Raw genomic sequence first — 21,509 nt, forward strand, 5'->3', positions numbered from 1 at the left:
GCCATTTAATAAACCAGCAACAACAACACCGATCGCCTTTCTTCCTTGTCATATGACTGACCATAGATATTAGAAAAGGAGATAATGCCGCGTTCAAAACAACTGGGCACTCGGAAATCTCGGACTTCCGACTTCAGTGTTCTTCAGGTCGGAAAGTCTGAACTCTAGAAACATCCCCGTGTTTCCGACTTGGAACTGCGAGTTGGATGACCGTTCAAAACGATTTTTCCTAGTCGGAGCTCGTCCTTTTCCGAGTTGTCATGAAAGCTCGGAAGTCTGGGATTTCCGAGTTCCCAGTTGTTTTGAATGCGGCATATATCCCAGCAGGAAATGAATGGAGAAACATATAACACTCCGCCCAGCAGACTGTCGACCAATCGCGTTTACGTAGTCATTTTGCGTCACGCGGTTGCTAAACTAATCGTCGCGCAATCCCTTCTGAAAATCAGGGTATGAGTCGAGAAACCTGCCTGAACAGGAGTATGTGGTGGTGGTGTGGATGAGAGGAGGGGTGCTAGTGGTAGTGAATTACTATAATCCGTGTCAGGTATTGGAAATGTGGGCCAGGAAAGAAGTAAGGTAATGTGGTGTGGGGATTTTAACGCCCACAACACGCTCTGGGGGGGGGGGGGGGTGGATGGATAGAAATGGCCAAGTGATGGGAAATTTAATAGAAAATAAAGATCTGGTGTGCCTGAATGATGGCAGAGGGACCAGAATTGATGTAGCCACAGGGAAAGAGTGCTATGGCAGGAATGTGTGAGTGGGAGGTATGGGAGGAGTCAACAGTAGGGAGTGATCATTACCCCATTGTATTCACAGTAGGCCGGAGGGAGGAGGAGGTGTTAGTGGATGGAGTAGGCAGGTAGGTGTTTGGAAGGGCAAAGTGGGATCAGTTTCAGGAGCTGAGTGAGCAGGTGATTGCTCGTGTGGATATGAGAGGGGATGTAGATAGTATGAATAACTGGGTGAGAACAGCGTTAGTGGGGGCAGCTACTGAGGCTATACCTAAGAGTTCAGGGAGGAGGAGGAGGAAAGCAGTCCCATGGTGGACAGAGGAATGTGGGGCAATGGTGAGGATTAGGAACAGGGCATTTAGAGTACTGAAAAGGACGCATAACTTCCAACATCTGATTCAGTATAAGCAGGCCCAGGCCATGGTGAGGAGAACTATCCGTCAGGCAAAGAGGTCATGTTGGCATCGGTTCTGTGACACCATTGGAAGGGCGACACCTGTGGGAGAAGTGTGGGGGATGATTAAGAGGATGAGTGGGATCAGAAGGGAGTGGGATTATCCAGTGTTGACGAGTGGGGAGGATGTGGCAGTAACAGATGAGGAGAAAGCAGAGATGATGGCCAAAGCATTTGTCCAAGTGCATAGCTCCGCAAATCTGTCAGAGCAGGGGCAGAGGGGGAGAGAGAACACAAGAGAGGAGCATCCTGGAGTGCTGGAAAGGAGGGAGGATATAAATTATGCGTTGAGTGCACCATTTACCAGGGCAAAGGTGAAAAGAGCAATAGGTAAGGGTGGGTTAACTTCACCTGGGAAAGAGGAGGTGTGCTATGTTATGTTGGCCCATCTTAGTGATGAGGCACTGGATAAGGTATTGGTGTTGTACAACAGGGTGTGGGAGGAGGGGAAACTACCAGGCAGTTGGAAGGAGGCAGTAGTGGTACCAATCCAGAAGCCCGGGAAGGATCCAACGAAGCCAACAGGCTATCGGCCAATAGCTTTAACATCACATGTATGTAAGATTATGGAACATATGATTATGGAGAGGCTAACTTACTTCCTGGAGAGCAGAGGGCTATTAACGCCATATCAGAGTGGATTCAGGAGGGGTAGGGGAACTATGGATCCAGTGCTCTGCTTAGAAGCAGAGGTCAGGAAGGCTCAGGTGAACAAGGAGACTATTGTAGCTGTCTTTTTTGATGTGGAGAAGGCGTATGATATGATGTGGAAGGTTGATATTATGGGGGTAGGAGGAAGAATGTACAACTGGATAAAGGATTTCCTGTTTGGAAGGTCTATCCAGGTGAGGGTGGGGAAGTCTTTATCAAGCAGCTACTTGGTGGATAATGGTACACCACAGGGGAGCGTGATTAGTCCTCTGTTGTTCTCAATCATGATCAATGATGTTTACCCTCAGGTACAGCCGGATATAGGGAGGTTGTTATTTGCAAATGATGGTGCCTTATGGAAGAGGGGTAGAAATGTGCCATACATAGTCAGGATGGTACAGGAAGCAATTGATGAGGTAGAGCGGTGGGCATTCATGTGGGGATTCAGGTTCTCTGTAGAGAACTCAAACAGTGTTCTTTACCAGGAGGAAGGTGGGAGATGAGGTATGCTTGAGGTTATATGGGAGAAACTTGGAGAGGGTGGGGGCCTTCAGGTTCCTTGGGGTATACTTTGATACTAGACTGACGTGGGCAGAACACATTGAGAGAGTGGTGGGAAAGTGTAAGAAGGTGCTAAATGTGATGCGCTGTCTGACGGGGAAGGAGTGGGAGGCTGGGCGTTCCTCATTGAAAACCATGTATGTTGCATTGATCCGATCTGTAATAGACTATGGAAGTATAGCATATGGTTCGGCAGCCCGGACCTCATTGGAAAGGCTAGATGTCATACAGGGGCAAGGACTCAGAATATGTAGTGGGGCGTTTCGGATGTCTCCAGTGGAGTATATTGAGCAGAACGTCATTAGATATAGTCTCAAATATTTTGTTATCTTTTTAAAGAGAAACGGGGTTGGCAGGTAGGATTTAGTGTTTCCCTGTCTCTGGGCCACATTCCAGTACGGTAGGTGGCGGTAATGCACCAGAATGTTGGATGCCAACCGCCGATAAACCCCACTGAAGAAGAAGAAGACGAGAAACCTGCCTATTTTCCTCGAAAGTACAAGTGAATTATCTAAAATCCTGGAAAATATGTTTTATATTGAGCTTCTTGTTCACTTAATTCGTGCTCATGTTGTGGTTTTGTGGTAGCGCACAATTGACTCTTTGAAGGAGAGCGCTCCTTGTCGGAGTTGTCCTAGAATGGACCGCACGGCCCCATTGACTAATGCCGCGTTCAAAACAACTGGGAACTCGCAAATGCCTGATTTAATGCGTTCAAAACAACTGGAACTCAGACAAAAACGAGCTCCGACTGGAAATAATTGTTTGAACTCGGGCCTCTTTCTAGAGCTTCGACTTTCCGACCTGAATATCACTGACTTCATGATTTGACTCGTATTTTTCCGAGTTCCCAGTTGTTTTGAATGCGGCAAATGTACGGACAATTTGAAATTCATAGATAGGGGGCCTAATGAATTTATTTCAATTGACTGATTTCCATATTTGAACTGTAACTCGTTGAAATGGTTGCATGTTGCGTTTAGATTTTTGTTCAGTATAGTTACAGACATTTCTTTTTAGGTAACTAGTGAAGACCCGATATTCGGGAAACAACAGCGCCACATAAAGTTGAAATAAGAGCAGCATCAAGTTCCTTGTCATACTTTGTAGGCCTGTTGCTTGGGTAGGTTACTAGAATCTAGTGCATTTTAAGGGCGATATATACGTATTTAATAAGGAACTGTATGCATTTGTGTTGCACATCCACATTCATATACTGCAGCATGCCATGAAAATTATTCCAATATATAGTCTACCCGGTTGCCTGTCAATAATGAATAGCCTACCACTAGATGTCGCAATGTGAGCAGTACACCTTAGCAAAACAGTAGGCTACCACTATTATCGTATCTTTCTGCCTTTTTGTGTATATATCATCCAACAATCATCATGTATTTAGCAAATGTTTGTGCAATTTTGGCTATGTCCACTTGATAATTTTCCCATTTTCACCCACCTCAATCTATGGATTGAGTGATTTGACAGCTGAGCTGATTGTGTCACCCAATAGGTAACTTAATTGGTGCCTCCTCCCATTGATACGACAGCACGACATTAAAGTTGATTAAAAGCCTTTCACAATTCATTTGGGCCTGTTATTATAGGAATAGCGTCCGATGCATAATCTTCTCTGAGCTGACCATTTGGGCATATCAGGTTATCTTGCATTTATTTGACTGTTCGTCTGAACCAACGATCAAGGAACCTGTTGTGGTGAAGACCAGACAAGGTACGTGGTATCTAATTTTGTAGGCTATCAAGTATCAACCAAAAATAGCTTATTTTTGTGTTCTGTTTAGGTCGTTTCTGCACTATACAAAGGCTACAATTAATAGGCCTATAGCCTAACACTAATTTGAAGAGGTTCTATGCATTTTCCCTATATTTCATAAACTGAAACTGATCAAGTTACTTTGTACAAGTCCAATATCGGCCTCTTCCAAACACAATCGCGCTCTCTCTCGGTCTCCCCCTCTGTGATTCAAAGCAATGGATTGAGTATTTTGCCTGTTGCTCTGCGCACAACAACAAAGCTTGCAAACTCGCGGAAGGTTTACAGCACTTGTATGCCTACGATTTTCAGCCACAACAATTCACCGTTGGAGTCACCTTTAGGCTACTATATCCGATAAACATCAAGAAACGAATTGGATGGATTAATTGTAAATGACTCGTGGGTACATGCATTCAATTTATCAATTTCTCAGTTTCTGGCACGGAATATCGGATCTTTGGGCAAGAGAGGGACACAATTGGAAGGGAGATCGCTCAGGGAACTAATTGACCACGAAGGATTGTTGGTAGCCAGACTTACCTGAAATACAGCTGGAGTAGGCAAGGGTGCAAACCTGCCATACAGATCTTGTCTAGGGTATTTAAAGGTCTCACAGTTTGCAAGAGCTACAGAATGAAAACATTTTAGGAGAGACTTAGCTATCGTTGGCACAACGGCAAGAACAGCTGGCTTTTATGAATAACTCTCTTTCATTATGTCATTGTCAGCAAGGGCCCCAACGCATAATATTGAGATGCAGACTCTTCTGAAGGGCAGAAGAGTGGGCTACTGGCTCAGCGAGAAGAAGATCAAAAAGATGAATTTCCTAGTATTCGTGGACATGTGCAGGTAAGAACATCCACAGGCTATTAGCCTACCAATACATTCTGTAACCTCGAACGTATCCGTGAAGTATAGCCAATAGTTTTCCTTCAGTTCACAATAATGGTTACATGACTTAGACCGTGTGTAACCTGTTGCTGAAAAATGTAGGCTACAGGGCTTTGCACGCATTTCTAGCACATCCAATTCATTTACACACTGGTACAGGACTTAATGCTCGACTTGGACTGAAATAGGTGCAGGTATTCATTTTGGGCGCCAGAACTCCGCACTATTTTAAGCCAATATTCCAAGATGTGCAGTAATTTAAGCATTAGAACATGTGATGTGTGTTCCTGCCCAAATCAATTAGTGTGTGAATTAATGTTCTTGCTGATCGCAAGAACACTCGAGAAATATCACATACTTATTTCGGTTATGTTGACAATTCCTTGCAATCTTCAATAGGCTAAAGTGCGTGTAGTGCTGCCTGCTAGAATGATAGTTTAGTAGTTGTTCCAAGTCGGACATGCATAATAATATCAATGTGATTGAATTAGAGTCAGTGTTTTTCATCCAGATGTTTCCACTTCGACCCATAGCCGGGGTGCTGAGGGTGCTGCAGCAGCCCCTGAAAAATCTATTACCAGATAAAAATAGACTTTTACCCAAAACCTTCCCCTCAAGAAGTTGCAGGGTGTTGCAAGCTTGTATTAACAGGTATTCCGCTTCAGAGAGGCTACCAAGCATACAGGTTTTACTGGTTAGTCAGAATGCCTTTGACGTTTTACTGACGCCAGTGATTGGAGATGACATGCAGTCAAATCCAAAATTATTGGCACCCTTGATGAAGATGAACAAAAAAGATTATAAAATAAATAATACATACTGAGCTATAGTGTATGCTTCCAAAGATTTGGGAAATTATATTATTTTATACGAATACAATTTCTCAGAGAAAGATTTTGTTTAACAATTAATAAAATGAATACAAAAAATAGGTGTCAAAACGATTGGCACCACTGTTTTAATACTTTGTGCCCCCTCCCCTTGCAAGGATAACAACAATTAGCCTTTCTTTCTATTTTACTTTATTTAACCTTTATTTTATCAGGGAGTCATACTGAGACCAAAGTCTCTCTTACAGATGAGCCCTGAATTACAGAAAATACACATGTCAATATAAATGCAAGAAGAAAGAAACACGGTCAAAAACAACAAACACATTAATCAGTAATAGGATTTTATATTGAAGATCTCATTGGGAGGGATCTTTGCCCATTCCTCCATTGTGCTAATGGACTGCCCTCTTCAATTCAAACCACAAGTTTTCAATGGGGTTCAAGTCTGGAGACCATTGCAAAATTTAGATTTTTTTTTTGTGGTCAATTAACAATTCCTTTGTGAATTTGTATGTGTGCTTGAGGTCATTGACTTGCTGTAAGATCCACTTGTGGCCCATTTTCAGCCTCCTGGCAGAGGCAACCAGGTTTTTGTTAAAATGTCCCGGTTCATGTTATTGTTGACCTTAACAAAGCCCCCAGGACCAGTGGAAGAAAAACAGCCCACCACCATATTTTACAGTAGGTATGAGGTTATTTTATGCATCCTTCTTTAGAGGCCAAACCCACCACTGGTGTGCGTGGCCAAATAGCTCTATTTTCATGTCATCTGACCAAAGCACTGGTTCCAATCCAAGTGCCAATGCCATTTAGCAAACTCCAGGCATTTACATTTGTTGGTTGCTCTCAATAAATGCTTTTTTTATGGCAACACTTCCAAATAGCCTATTGGAATGGAGGTGGTGTCTAATTGTAGATTTGGTGATGATGTGACCAAGTTCTGTAATTCTCCAACTGTGGCCCTTGGACTTTTCTTTGCCTCCCGAATCATCTTCCTCACTGTGCGTGGGGATAAGTAACACCTGTCCTCTACTAGGCAAGTTTACCACTGTTCCAGGAGTTTCAAACTTCTTAATTGTTGCCCTAATAATGGTAAGTGGTATTTGGTTTTTGGCAAGTTCCTTGCCTTTCCCAATGAAATGGATGACAAAGGGGTTTTACATCCGTGCTCAAGGTGCTCTAAAGTGCGCATATGCATCAAAATATTTTGCTGTGCAACCTGGATTTTAAAAATAATTTTAATGATAAGGCTTTGCTGTACCATTTTGTTTCTTGAGCGGAGATTCGTTAGCGTCATGCTTACACCATTAATACAGCGAAAACTGCTTATTTCTAACCCAAACAATTCAAAAGAGCTGACCCACATTACCAGCGCAACGTTTTTCTCTTCCTGTCACGGATTGTTTTTAAACCACTCTCCTCCGCATTTCTTATACAACTTGTTCAGTCATGTTTGTTACCTCATTAGCTAGTTAGTTTACAACCTGGTAACACCAATATATCCAAACATTTGGGGGCACAGAAAGAAAGGAAAAGTAATGGCTTCTTCAGGAGATCAATGATCATACCGATGAATGGAAGAGATACTGTATCTTGCATATCATCACACTTGGCGCTCTTAAAAAGACGGTGTACAATTTTCAATGCAATGCATCTCAATAGAAAATAGTGCTTTTACATAGGTTTTAACACTAATATTCCACAAATGACTAATTTCAATGAGTGGTATTTGTATTAACATTTTTGCTACATTTAACAAATGTATTTACAGGGTTACAAATTAGTTTCTAGGGCACAACGCGCTTCAGAAATGGCTATAATTCATATAGGCTAAATCTCAATCGCTAAAAAAAAGATTGTATTTTCTGGTGCTCCTAAATTCTATGTTGTGCTACCAATGAAAAATGTTATTTAGGGCCCTGTGCATGTTACCTCATTTACATATCCCAGTGAAACAGGAAGCTATGGAAGGCCACAATACTGATGAGATTAACTTAGTCTCATTTTAATAAAAAAAAAAAAAGAAAATAATTAATGCAGATTTTATTTTGTTTGATTTTATTTATCAGAAACTTTAGGGATGCCAATAATTGACAGCTGTTCTTTTTACTTGTTAAACAATCTCAAAAAGAATCTCTTTCTCTGAGCAATTGTATTAGTATAAAATACGAAAAAAAAACATACAATGAAGCTCGGAATTTGTATTATCTAATACAGTATTTTTTTGCACATCTTTATCAAGGGTGCCAATATTTTTGGACCCAACTGTACCTCATGCTATGCTATCGGCAACTGCAGTGTTCAGTGCCTCTCATTGTTAAAGGAGCCAGGAATTGACAAGTGAATGTGGCAAACTACTGGCAAATCATAGCGAGTCTTGTGCTAAAGTGGGTTTACCCCATGCCTGTTGATCTATAGGTAATAGGTGTTAAGGGCCAAAGTTTGCAGCCTAGTCTCAAGCACTGTGCAGGCCAGTCAAGTTCTTCTACACCGATCTCGACAAACCATTTCTGTATGGACCTCGCTTTGTGCACGGGGGCATTGTCATGCTGAAACAGGAAAGGGCCTTCCCCAAACTGTTGCCACAAATTTGGAAGCACAGAATTGTCTAGAATGTCATTGTATGCTGTAGCGTTAAGATTTCCCTTCGAACTAAGGGGCCTTGCCCAAACGATGAAAAACAGACCATTATTCCTCCTCCACCAAACTTTACAGTTGGCACTATGCATTGGGGCAGGTAGCGTTCTCCCGGCATCCACCAAACCCAGATTCGTCCGTCGGACTGCCAGATGGTGAAGCGTGATTCATCACTCCAGAGAACACGTTTCCACTGCTCCAGAGTCCAATGGTGGCGAGCCAACACTTGGTATTGCACATGGTGGTCTTAGGCTTGTGTACGGCTGCTCGGCCATGGAAACCCATTTCATAAAGCTCCCGAAGAACAGTTCTGTTCAGTGCTGACGTTGCTTCCAGAGGCAGTTTGGAACTCTGTAGTGAGTGTTGCAACCGAGGACAGACTATATTTTTACACGCTTCTGCACTTCACGGCTGAGCCTTTGTTGCGCTTAGACGTTTCCCCTTCACAAAAAATACATTTGACAAACTGACTTGTTGGAAAGGTGGCATCCTATGACGGTGCCACGTTGAAAGTCACTGAGTTCTTCAGTAAAGCCAATGTTTGTCAATGGAGATTGCATGGCGGTGTGCTCGATTTTATAGACCAGTCAGCAACTGGTGTGGCTGAAAATGGCCGAATCCACTAATTTGAAGGGGTGTCCACATACTTTTGTGTGGAAGAAAAGCTTAGGCCTAACCCCTAGAGAGATGCTGGTGGCATGCTACGACACCGACATGCATTTATTTGTGTCAGATGGCTACTGCGCCTGGTATACAGATGTAGACGTACAGAAGGAGTCTAATTAGTTTTAGATCAGATTTTTTTTCCAAAGATGAGCATTTATAAATGTTAGATTTTAGGAGTAACTCTGGTAGACCTGAAACAGACTTCCTCACATCAAGTTCAACTGTTGGAGTCAGTTTGAGCACCGGGGCGCACTGCCTTCATATCATGGGCCTGCAGTAGCTAAAGCTTAATAATAGCCACACTATACCAAACGTTTCTAAACTTTATTAGAGTAATATCAAAACTAAGTCCAAGCCATTGTTTTATAGGGAAAATATGAGCAGAAGCTTGAATGTAAACCAGGGAAAAAATGCACTATCCTCCCCTGTGCCCAATAAAACATTGTTTTTAACACAACCCTCCCCAAAGCAAAGAGAAATGTTTGACAACCCTCCCGTATTTTGGACCACCCCTGCCCCCACAGTAAATGTCGATCTGTCCCTTAGCAATATTGCCAGTCCATATGAATGGTGACTCAAGTGGACAGCGAACAAACAAGATAATAAAAAAAGACCCAGAGTATGTCAGGATATTGTAAAAAATTATGTTCCTACACTGGGAGAACGCATCTTTCAATTAGTTATGTTGAGAACATGAATCCATAACCTGGTAACTGAGTGCAGGGTTGGAGTAATGGGTTATTTAAAAAAACTGTAAATGTAATCCGTTACGTTAGCAGCAAAAATATTGTAATCAGATGATAGCTACTTTTTTTAAAAAGTAGAATACTTTTAAATTCAGACAGGATGTTTGCGAAAAAAATCTTTGACAACTTTCTGTTTTCTCAATGACTTTCAAATCAGCATTGAAAAGGGCGCATGTTTAAATGTTCTGGCTTAGCGACTCTGACCACTGATGACACACCAAATACGTTTGATGAATCGCGGGAAAAGAGCAGAAATAGGCTACAGTCCAAGCTGTGTCTTCCAATGGTGCGACTGCTGTCGGTATCCAAAGGTTATCCAACTTGAATAAACGCTTGGAGGTAAGGATGACAGCAGTGGTGTAGCCTACGGGCGAAACGGATATCACTAGTGTTGAATTCTACATAGCCCATTGGTGTGAGTCGCACTGCTGCTCTCTCTTAACTATTTACGCCTTACGGGTTGTGGATGACTGTTCACAAATGTATAGGTGTATTTTAACCCAATAATGGTTGAATTGCTTTAAGTTTAAGCTGCCTGTCAATCATTGTTTTTGTAACTATTGGACAGCCAGTGAAAAAAGCGCTTTTGCAACAGCTGCATAATGCAGAGTTCCTACCTAATGAACTCCTCGTGGTATTGTGCTCCATACTGTCAAAAACTAGCTTAATTCAACAAGACCAGAAGTGGGGCTTTTGTTGCTCAGTCTAATTTGTGCTGATATAAAATGAATAATAATCTAACATACACATGGTTGAAACTTGCCACTCAATGGGTATGTAATTTATAAATGCCTCATGAACTAGTTCAATTGTCACACCCCATGAGAACCCAAAATATAAGCTTGTTTTTCTCCAATATTTGTAAATGTAAACAAACACTGTATATCCTCAACATGGTTAAAACAATAATTTTGATATCATGGATGGTCAGTCCTTGCATCCATAGCTCTATTAATCTGAGAGTGGTTTCTCCAGGCCCAGCCCTCAGCTTTTTACCAAAAAAATACTGTTCGCCCTTCAAACAGCTACAAATTATCAAGATATCAACGTGTCACCAACAAACGTAAACAATAGGCGAGTTTTTGGGATATGCTCAGGTAAAACAATTTGGCTAATCTATACTTCCATAATTACAAGTCCTGTTCTTGAAGATCAAGGGGAATTACATTATTTGGAATGACTGGAAATCTGACAGACATTGGTTTTTATTGTAAAGATGTAACCTAATCATATTATTATCTGTAGTAGAAAGTAATTGGTTAGAAGAACCCTACATAACCAACCCATAAAAAAAAAATGCAACCTCCATTTATGGCCAGCTATGTAAACTCGAACATTTATTTATCCTGCAATAGATGTCGTTCAATTGGTAATATTAATTTGTCTTGTTCTAATGCCACTTAAGAGGAAAGTAATCTGATTTTACGTTACTGAGTTTGGGTCATCCCAAAGTTACGTTACTGATAAAATGTGGACCGGTAACTAGTAACTAACGGATTACATTTAGAAAGTAACATACCCAACCCTGACAGACTGTCATTGCTTTCAAGAGGGTGCAACTTCCTGAAAGTTGGAGTTAAAATTGCTACAAATAGAGCTCACATGATTATTTAGTCTAGATGTCAGAGGCATGTCTGTTCTACACAATATATTTATATTTGAATGTTCCACAACATAGTACCCTGGCCTACTGAATGTGGGGGGCCCTGCTGTCCCTAGCTGTTTTTGTGGGTGGACCAATTCGGGCAATTCATTCAACTAATTAATTGACTGTTTTAAATGGGTGTGCACTGAATTCAATTTGTTTCCTGGTTGTTGTTAGTCAACAGTTCCTTATGTGACCACAGACATTTTATTCCATTGTCATGGCGTTGTGGGCTTATTGGAGAAGGGCTTCTCAAGGAATTTGTGTCAGTCACAAGGACACCTGTGGTTATGATGTGTCCCCTAACTGGTTTCTTCTTTTGGAAATATTTAGCTATGTGATGTAAAGGTACATTGACTATCGGAAAGTAAAAGTGGGACTCAGCGGTTATGTCTCAAATGGAACCGTATTCCCTATATAGTGCACTACTTTTGACCAGAGCCCTAGTGAACTGAATAGGGTGCCATTTGGGATGCAAACAGAGGGTAGAGGAGCTCAAATTCCCTTCAATTGTCTCGGTTGCATGCAGACATTTATGGTCACACAGTGGTAATATGTGAATTCCAAATAAGCAGTTTTTATACATTTATTTACATTGCCCCAGTTGCAATTACAAACATTGTTTTGTGTGAATTAAAATTTTAGCTTAAAGATTTGACCTAGGGCTACAACAAGTTAAGTTGTTGGGAACATGGGTTCATGGTAGGCCTATCAAATCATTGAATTTCGAAGGGAAGCATGATCCCACGGAAATTTGGGAAAGAGTTTAAATGGTCCAGACTTGTAAATATTCACAGCATCCAGAGACCAAACGCCACATTAATTTGCAGTGACTGTTTGAGTTGAAATGTTGGTTGCTTCACTGTCGGTCCTTAAAGATGTTGCATTGACTTAAATTAAAACACTTCCAATGATTTACCGTGCATAAGGGCAGGATGCTGCTAGTTTTGTATATTGCCAGAAGCAACACAGCAAAAGTTGGTACAGCCGGAATTCAAAACTGATTAAATATATTTTTTCCCCTCACCCATCTACACACAATGCCCCATAATGAAAAAGGGAAAACATGTTTTTAATTTTATTTAGCAAATTTATTGAAAATGAAATACAGAAAACATCTAATTTACACAAGTCAATTCGTAAAAGCCCCTTTGGCAGCGATTACAGTTTTGAGTCGTCTTAGGTATGTCTATCAGCTTTGCACATCTGGATTTGGGGATCTTCTTCCGTGCAGATTTTCTCAAGCTCTGTTAAGTTAGATGGGGAGCGGCAGTCAACAGCAATCTTCTGGTCTTTCCACAGATTTGGGTTTTGGCTGGGCCACTCAAGCACTTTCTCATTCTTGTTCTGAAGCCATTCCAGCATTTCTTTGGCTGTATGCTTGGGGTCATTGTTCATTGGTCCCTCTATCCTTACCAGTCTCCCAGTCGCTGCCACCACCATGCTTCAAGTTAGGGATGGTTTTAGACTGGTGATGAGCTGTGCCTGGTTTTCAATTTGTCTCATCAGACCACAGAATCTTGCCTTATGCTCTGTCTTTCACGTGCCTTTTTGCAAACTTCATGTGCCTTTTGTCAGGAGTAGCTTCCATCTGGCCACTCTCCCATAAAGCACAGATTGAAGTGCTGTAGAGACTGTTGTCCTTCTGGCAGGTTCTCCCATCTCAGCCAAGGAACTCTGTAGTTCTGTCAGAGTGGTCGTTAGGTTTTTGGTCACCTCCCTGACCAAGGTCCTTCTTGACCAGTTGCTCAGTTTGGTTGGATGGCCAGCTCTAGGCAGAGTCTGGGTAGTTCCATATTTTTTCAATTTCCCAATTATTGAGACTACTGTGCTCTTGGAAACTTTCAACACTATAGAAATTGTTTATACCCTTCCCCAGATATATGCCTCATCACAATTCTATCTTGGAGATCTACAGACAGTTCCTTGGACTTCATGGTATAGTTTCTGCTCTGACATGCACATTTGACTGTGGGACCTTTTTTATATAGACGTGTGTGTTTCTTTCAAAATCATGTCCAAACGATTGAATTGGCCACAGGTGGACTCAATCATGTTGTAGCGACGTCTCAAGGATGATCAAAGGAAATTGATGCACCTGAGCTCCATTTAGCATGTCATAGCAAAGGGGTGTGAATACTTACAGTGGGGGAAAAAAAGTATTTAGTCAGCGACCAATTGTGCAAGTTCTCCCATTTTAAAAAGATGAGAGAGGCCTGTAATTTTCATCATAGGTACACGTCAACTATGACAGACAAAATGAGAAAAAAAATCCAGAAAATCACATTGTAGGATTTTTAATGATTTTATTTGCAAATTATGGTGAAAAATAAGTATTTGGTCAATAACAAAAGTTTCTAAATACTTTTATATACCCTTTGTTGGCAATGACACAGGTCAAACGTTTTCTGTAAGTCTTCACAAGGTTTTCACACACTGTTGCTGGTATTTTGGCCCATTCCTCCATGCAGATCTCTAGAGCAGTGATGTTTTGGGGCTGTCGCTGGGCAACACGGACTTTCAACTCCCTCCAAATATTTTCTATGGGGTTGAGATCTGGAGACTGGCTAGGCCACTCCAGGACCTTGAAATGCGTCTTACGAAGCCACTCCTTCGTTGCCCGGGCGGTGTGTTTGGGATCATTGTCATGCTGGACATGTACTGGCTTAAGCAGGGGGACACGTCTGGCACTGCAGGATTTGAGTCCCTGGCGGCATAGTGTGTTACTGATGGTAGGCTTTGTTACTTTGGTCCCAGCTCTCTGCAGGTCATTCACTAGGTCCCCCCGTGTGGTTCTGGGATTTTTTCTCACCGTTCTTGTGATCATTTTGACCCCACGGGGTGAGATCTTGCGTGGAGCCCCAGATCGAGGGAGATTATCAGTGGTCTTGTATGTCTTCCATTTCCTAATAATTGCTCCCACAGTTGATTTCTTCAAACCAAGCTGCTTACCTATTGCAGATTCAGTCTTCCCAGCCTGGTGCAGGTCTACAATTTTGTTTCTGGTGTCCTTTGACAGCTCTTTGGTCTTGGCCATAGTGGAGTTTGGAGTGTGACTGTTTGAGGTTGTGGACAGGTGTCTTTTATACTGATAACAAGTTCAAACAGGTGCCATTAATACAGGTAATGAGTGGATGACAGAGGAGCCTCTTAAAGAAGAAGTTACAGGTCTGTGAGAGCCAGAAATCTTGCTTGTTTGTAGGTGACCAAATACTTATTTTCCACCATAATTTGCAAATAAATTCATTAAAAATTCTACAATGTGATTTTCTGGAGAAAAAGAAAAATCTCAATTTGTCTGTCATAGTTGACGTGTACCTATAATGAAAATTACAGGCCTCTCATCTTTTTAAGTGGGAGAAGTTGCACAATTGGTGGCTGACTAAATACTTTTTTCCCCCACTATGTAAATTAGATTTCTGTATTTAATTTTCTATACATTTCTAAAAACATGTTTTCACTTTGTTATGGGGTATTGTGTGTAGATGGGTGATGGGGGGGGGGGGGCAAACATATTTATATATTTTGAATTCAGGTTGTATCCCCCAAAAAATGTGGAATAAGTCAAGGGGTATGAATACTTTCTGAAGGTCACTGTATACCAAAATGTATAATAAGGCAAAAAAACATAGCAGTGCTTCAATATGTTCTTCTTTTCTATCAAACACCTTTCGGTTTTTGATCTGCAGATAATGGTACAGGTTTTCTTGTGACAAAATGAATGTTCCAGGATAGTCCAGTCAGTAACAATAGCCACTGTTTTCCAGAGAGTCCTGATGCAATACAGTGTACATTGTTGAATAAATCAGAGAGCCTGTTTTCATGAAATCCCTTTGACTTTTTTAAAACTACGTAGGCATTTCAGAAAAATATGTAAATGTGAAGGAGTAGCCTTCACTGTAGTTTGTATGACTGTATTTATTGTGTGATTGTCAATTCATTATCACATGTAAATCCAGTTAATTTATCTTTTCCAATCAGCTCAACCTTTACCGGTTTGTTTGAATGTTAGATTAAATGGAATTTCCCTTTTTAATTTTCAGCTGACTGCTTGCAAGTCTTGCTAATTAGCTGATTGCACACACCTGTGCATCAGTTTGTTTAAATTGATGGTATTCAGTGTGTGAAGGTTATGGCTGGTATGTCATGCAAGTTTTAATAAAAAGACACTTTATTATTATATCCCCATCTGTCTTGTCAATGTGAGAGGGCATCGGCCAGCTATCTCATAGTAGACATGTTAAAAGGAATTCTCTGATGTCTTCTCTATTGCCATGAAGTTGTAATGAGCATTCCTTTTTCTCCTTTTCCCTTAGGAAACGAGGCATAGAAATGGTTCAGGTAAGTTTCTTTTAGATTGTTTATCCTACCACCACACCAGTCATACTGGTGTTTCTTGTCCTTCAATGCAAGATACAGTTCTGATATGGGAAACCACACCTAACTCTTGTGATGTTGTTGGTGGCTAGTGTAGAGGTTACATGTCTATGCTGCTCATTAACACTAGAACTGCCTAGACGGTTCATCTGACGGTTTTCAATTTTGTAATTTCAATTAAAACCTTGAACCCACCTGTCCCTGACTTTTCCTAAATACAGTACTTTGAGAAATATAAGACAACTTTTTGAGCATTTCTACCTCAAAGCACAATGCCTATCAAGATGAGTAGCAATAGCCACCAGTCTAATACATTCATTTAATATACACAATCACAGGTCATAAACATGATACTAAGACTATTTATTTCAAAAGAAGAGAAAAGTGTTTGAGTTTTATGTATCTGTGCTTAATAGCCATAGGCTGTGCCATGCCAATGAAATCAACTTGTTCATTTAGCAGACATCACAGGCTTATATTCCTCTGCCCTACCAGTCAACACACATTTTAGAAGATGAATATAACATAATAAAATAGAAAGGATATTTTTTCCCAAAACAGCTATTGCTGATTCCTTCTGTGTCAATGCACGCTGCACTGGTTATCAGCCTCTTCATTCTCAATTTGACAATTGATAATATTTTCACCCATCAAACTATTGTCAATTTAATCTTGTCTTTAGGCCACATCTATATGTGTATGACGATGGGTCAATCCCACATTGTGAAATTGGTTTCAATATAGTTTAGGTGTAGTTTGGATGGGACATTAGCTGGGCAGGCAACTACGGTCTTAAGCCTCGTTCACACTGCAGGCCTTAATGCTCAAATCAGTTTTTTATTTTTTAAAATCCGTTTTGGAATACTGACCAAACGTTAAGTTACAAGTGACCTAATCAGATCTGTGTGTGTTCAGACAGTAGTCACTTGCTGTCATGGCTACGCTAGTTGTCATAGTAATGACGGAGGTGTGCACAGTGTAGGCTGATTGGTGGTGCTCGCGCTTTCTATCACTCAAGTTATGTTGCAAGGTAAGGCGACAATAATGCCTGCCATGGATGTTTCCCAGTTGATTTGAATGTTCAAAATCATAGTGTAAGAACACGTTTAAAGCCTCAAAGGATAAGATTATCCAACTTACAAAACAAGTCATATTTGGCTAGCCACAGCAGTTAGCTAGGTAGCTGTTTAGCTTTCTAGCACATTCACTAATTTGTTTGTAAACAATTAACAAGCTAGTTATCTACCTACCACATGTTCTTGTCAGAGTAGCTAGCAAGCAACAAGATATGCTAAATAAAATGTAACCACTTGAGGGCAAATAAACCAGATTTGACAGTTCAGACAAGTTGCATGGCCAGAAGGTGGTTTGAAATGTGGCTTGAAATATCAGTCCATGTACTTTTTGGCTGTTCAGACTGCAGGAAAAATAAGATTCAAATCGGATATGCAAACAAAATAGGATTTGAGTCACTTCAAACTGCCAATGTGAACAAACATTATCATCTTATTTTAATATTTAGTCTATGCGCTTCTGGATCAATCACATTTTTCTGACTGATTTACATTTGGTGTCCTGAGGTTTCTTATTACCTATTTTAACATAAATGCACTCATTTAGCTATTTATTATGGAATATTTACACAATTGAAATATCAACGGGCAGCATGACCATCATGGCCATTATAGTAGTTATGGAATTCAGTCCCTCTTAAATCACCGTGTAGCAACATTTCGCCCTCAAAATAGTCCTAATTAATCTAAGATAAATCTGTAATTGATTTTTAAGTTTTGGCCGAGGAGGTCTTAGTCACTCAATTCTACATCTCGCCAAGGCGTTTTTTGCAGTATTTCTCAAGTAATTTTTTTTGCATGAAAACCAGTAGTGCACTGCAGACAGTCAAGTCAGCTGCTGCTGCGCTCAGGACTGATTTCTGAGAACATGTCTAGAACTTCAGCAAGCTGTCATACATCGCAAATAAAGTATACACACGGTTTCAGTGCCCAAAATCACTAGCTAGTTCAATCTGTCTATGAAGCTAGCTGTTAGCTAGCAGGCAGGCCACGTTAGCTAAATCAACTTATCAAGTAACTGGCGAGTGGAAAGGTGCTTTGGTGCAGTTTGTTTTTACAATTTTCTCACCATCTATTACCGTAGTGTGCATCGGTCTGGCAGTGTTTCATAGCAAATTATATTACAAAACAGGTCGCGGCGGGACACGATGCTCACGAATGGCTTTTGAAATGTGGAAGTTGCAATGCAAGTGTGCATCGTTTCAATTATAATTTTACCCAAAACCGTGGCAGACAAGTGATCACTATCAATCACATCAGCAAGTGGCCACTCGTTAAAGGTTTAGGGCAAGTGTTCTTTCAACATAACATTGGCGAGGTGTGTTTTATGCAAACAAGTCCGAGGCGCTGCATAATGTGCAGTGTTGCCAACTCCTCAGTAAGGAAAGTAGCTATTGGCTGTCCTAAAAGTCGCTAGAAGTCGCTAAATGACGTCATCACCTAATTTGCATAATTGGCCATGTGCATGTAATTGTGATGGACGCTGTAGGAGAGAGGAATAACGTTGTGGGAGAGACAAAAAGTTAGTAAAAAACACCCTACATTTACATCCCGCCCTGAATGTAAGCCAGGGTGGGATCAGCCAGCAGCGGCTTCCCGCATGCGCGATTCATTTGCAGTCTGGACGCGGAGGGGTGAACATCTCCTGCTCTGACTGTAGCTGGGAGGGACTGCTGCTTGAGGATTGGGCCGCCTGTGAGTGCTTTGGGACAGGGGTGGGGCCCACGGCAGCTGCTCGTTGAGAAGAGTAAGAACGATACGTGCTTTCACGTCAGAGTCTCAAAGTCTCCAATAACACAAAGTCGCTAGATTTGTTGCTAGTCGCTTTTTTTGAAAATGTGTCGCTAGAGGGGTCTGAATACTCGCTAAATATAGCGACAAAGTCGGCAACTGATAATGTGGGCAGGTCTGTCTCACTGTCTGTAGATTCTGCCGTATGATTGGATAGAGCGCAATCAGTATAGCTGTTTCTCTGTGCATGACAATTCTCCCTTGGCGTTACCATCCCATGCAAGTGGACAGGATGATGATATATTATTGTTATTTTTGTATAATAATCTATTTATGGATCTGTTTTGCCTTTTTAGATCACAATGAATAAGATTAAATGGACAAGGGGGACCTGATCCTAGATCAACACTACTACTCTGACACACTTGACACATACAGCCCCTGATCCCATTACTCTAAGTGCTCACAACTGCGATGATGTAACGGCGCTTCAAGTAAATATATATGATCACTCACACAATCGACGCGTATGACGTAACATGTATAGATTGGTTCAAAATGGAGGCCTGTGTGGAAACCGTTGAATAACCTTTCTAGTAACAGAGACTCTGGGGATACGCCATATGCTCTTAAATCAAATTTCTCGTCTTCGACGCAAACTGCAAGGAAGGGTAAAAATGTGAATCGGATCATATTGGTAGTGAGCTCAAATTATTCTTACTGTAAGAGGAACATTGCAGTCTTTAATCTGGTTTTGGTAGAAATTGCCCCAAGCACAGATATAGGGTGGATTTTAAGACCGATGGATGGACTATTCAATTAGTTCCATTGGGGCCAGGAAAGCTCAATCAAGCGCAGCTAAAGTATTTGGGGGAAAAAAACACTTTGAACCCAGCTCATTTTTTACATGCTAGAGGTTAAGGTAAAGAAAACGGATCCTAGTTCTGCAGTGAACGGCAATGTCTGTTTGGCACCTGGTTTCCATCATTGTAATCAATGATCGAAGACATGTTTGTAATTACTGGTTTTGAATGACTTAATGGGGCCAATCGTGTTGCTTTTTATGGCCCTTTTAATTGCACTATTAGGGAGTGACAAATGATCTGTGTGGCTCCCAGAACGAATGATTGAGAGATTAGAGAGCTGGTCCTTTGTAGCTCAGTTGGCAGAGCATGGCACTTGCAATTCCAGGATAGTGGGTTCGCTTCCCGGGACCACCCGTACGTAACATTTATGACTGTTAATCTCTATTTTTGGGGCATGCCCTGGCCATTCTACATTTGGTCTATCTATTCAATCACTAGCATACCTGATTTAACTAATCAGAGGCTTGAAGATTAGTTGAATCAAGTGTGTGAGTGTTGGAATGAACCAAATATGTGGAATGGGGGGGGGGTCGTCTAATGACCAAGTTGGGAAACACTGGGGACATACAATTGTACTGAGGCAGCTCTATAGAAAAGTATTCTTTCAGCTTTCGATCTGCATGAAGTGAGTGCTATCGTTGATTATATTTAGACATGGGAGACCATATGGACTACATAATGTGTCTTCTCTTGCGCTCCTCTGTTTCTACTCAGGGAGAGCAGAGCGGAGCTAACTGGTGTCTTGGAGGGTTTACGCAGAGTTCAGAACCACTCCAATTCCACAACACACTGGTTTTGTCCCAAATTGTACCCTATTCCCTATTCAGAATGTGGTGAAATCTTGTAGAAGTTCCCAATGAAAATGAGCTTCATGAGCACTACATGCTCATCATATTTGTATACAATTGCATGTTTAAATGCCCCTGGACTCAAGGGGGACACAAACTAAACATTGCAGGTCGGCAGGTAGCCAAGCAGTCAGTGTTGGGCCAGCAAACAAAAGGGTGCTAGTTCAAATCCCCGAAACGACAAGGTGAAAAATCTGTCTGTGCCCTTCAAGTAGTGCTGAGTGATTTGAGAGCTTTTTGAGGTCTGTTCCGAGTATAAAAATAAATAAATCATGTTTTATTTTTAGACATTATATGCACTATGCATTATGTGGGTTGAATGCTGTAACGACACAGAATAAAACTATTAATACAAGTCCCATGATGGTAGTGACTGCCCATGACTGCTTTTCACTTATTAACCATAATTTATTCACATTACTTTAATGTATTTCAGTGGTGTAGGCCTATATTACATTTGTTTTTATTTGACTTTTTATTTCATTCCAAGTCATCTAATCTTAATATATCTGCTGTCTGACAAAATTGCTATTTTAGTAGTTCTTCAAAGTAAATAAGGCATACTTTTATGACTGCTGACTGCCAACTACCAATCGCTTAGATCATGTATTTTCAGGTAGCGTTTTCTCGCAAAGCAACTGCTCCATCCCTCTTGAGTGTTCTTCAGGCAAGTACAGTGGATTCGGAACATATTCAGACCCCTTCACTTTTTCCACATTTTGTTACGTTACAGCCTTACTAAAAAATTTATAACATTATTTTCCCCCCCTCATCAATCTACACACACTACCCCATAATTAAAATGCAAAAACAGGTTTTTATAGACTTTTGCTAATTTATTACAAATCCAAAACAGATACCTTATTTACATAAGTATTCAAACCCTTTGCTATGAGACTCAAATTGCGCTCTGGTGCATCCTGTTTCCATTGGTCACCCTTGATGTTTCTAGAACTTGATTGGAGTCCACCTGTTGTAAATGCAATTCATTGGACATGATTTGGAAAGGCACACACCTG

The 21,509-nt window shown here is 41.0% G+C and overlaps 1 protein-coding gene across 1 annotated transcript in view; it reads left to right on the forward strand.

Annotated features, from left to right (window-relative positions):
- The first annotated feature begins 4,075 nt into the window (after nucleotides 1–4,075).
- itpk1a (inositol-tetrakisphosphate 1-kinase a) overlaps nucleotides 4,076–21,509 on the forward strand; it is an 84,188-nt gene continuing 66,754 nt past the window's right edge. The window contains 3 exon segments of the mRNA XM_084150703.1: nucleotides 4,076–4,132; nucleotides 4,906–5,026; nucleotides 15,912–15,936. Of these exon segments, the coding sequence (XP_084006829.1) occupies nucleotides 4,932–5,026; nucleotides 15,912–15,936 (120 nt within the window). The 5' untranslated portion in view covers nucleotides 4,076–4,132; nucleotides 4,906–4,931.

The sequence above is a fragment of the Coregonus lavaretus genome, assembly GCF_964263955.1.
Source record: "Coregonus lavaretus genome assembly, chromosome: 33".
Classification (NCBI taxonomy): domain Eukaryota; kingdom Metazoa; phylum Chordata; class Actinopteri; order Salmoniformes; family Salmonidae; genus Coregonus; species Coregonus lavaretus.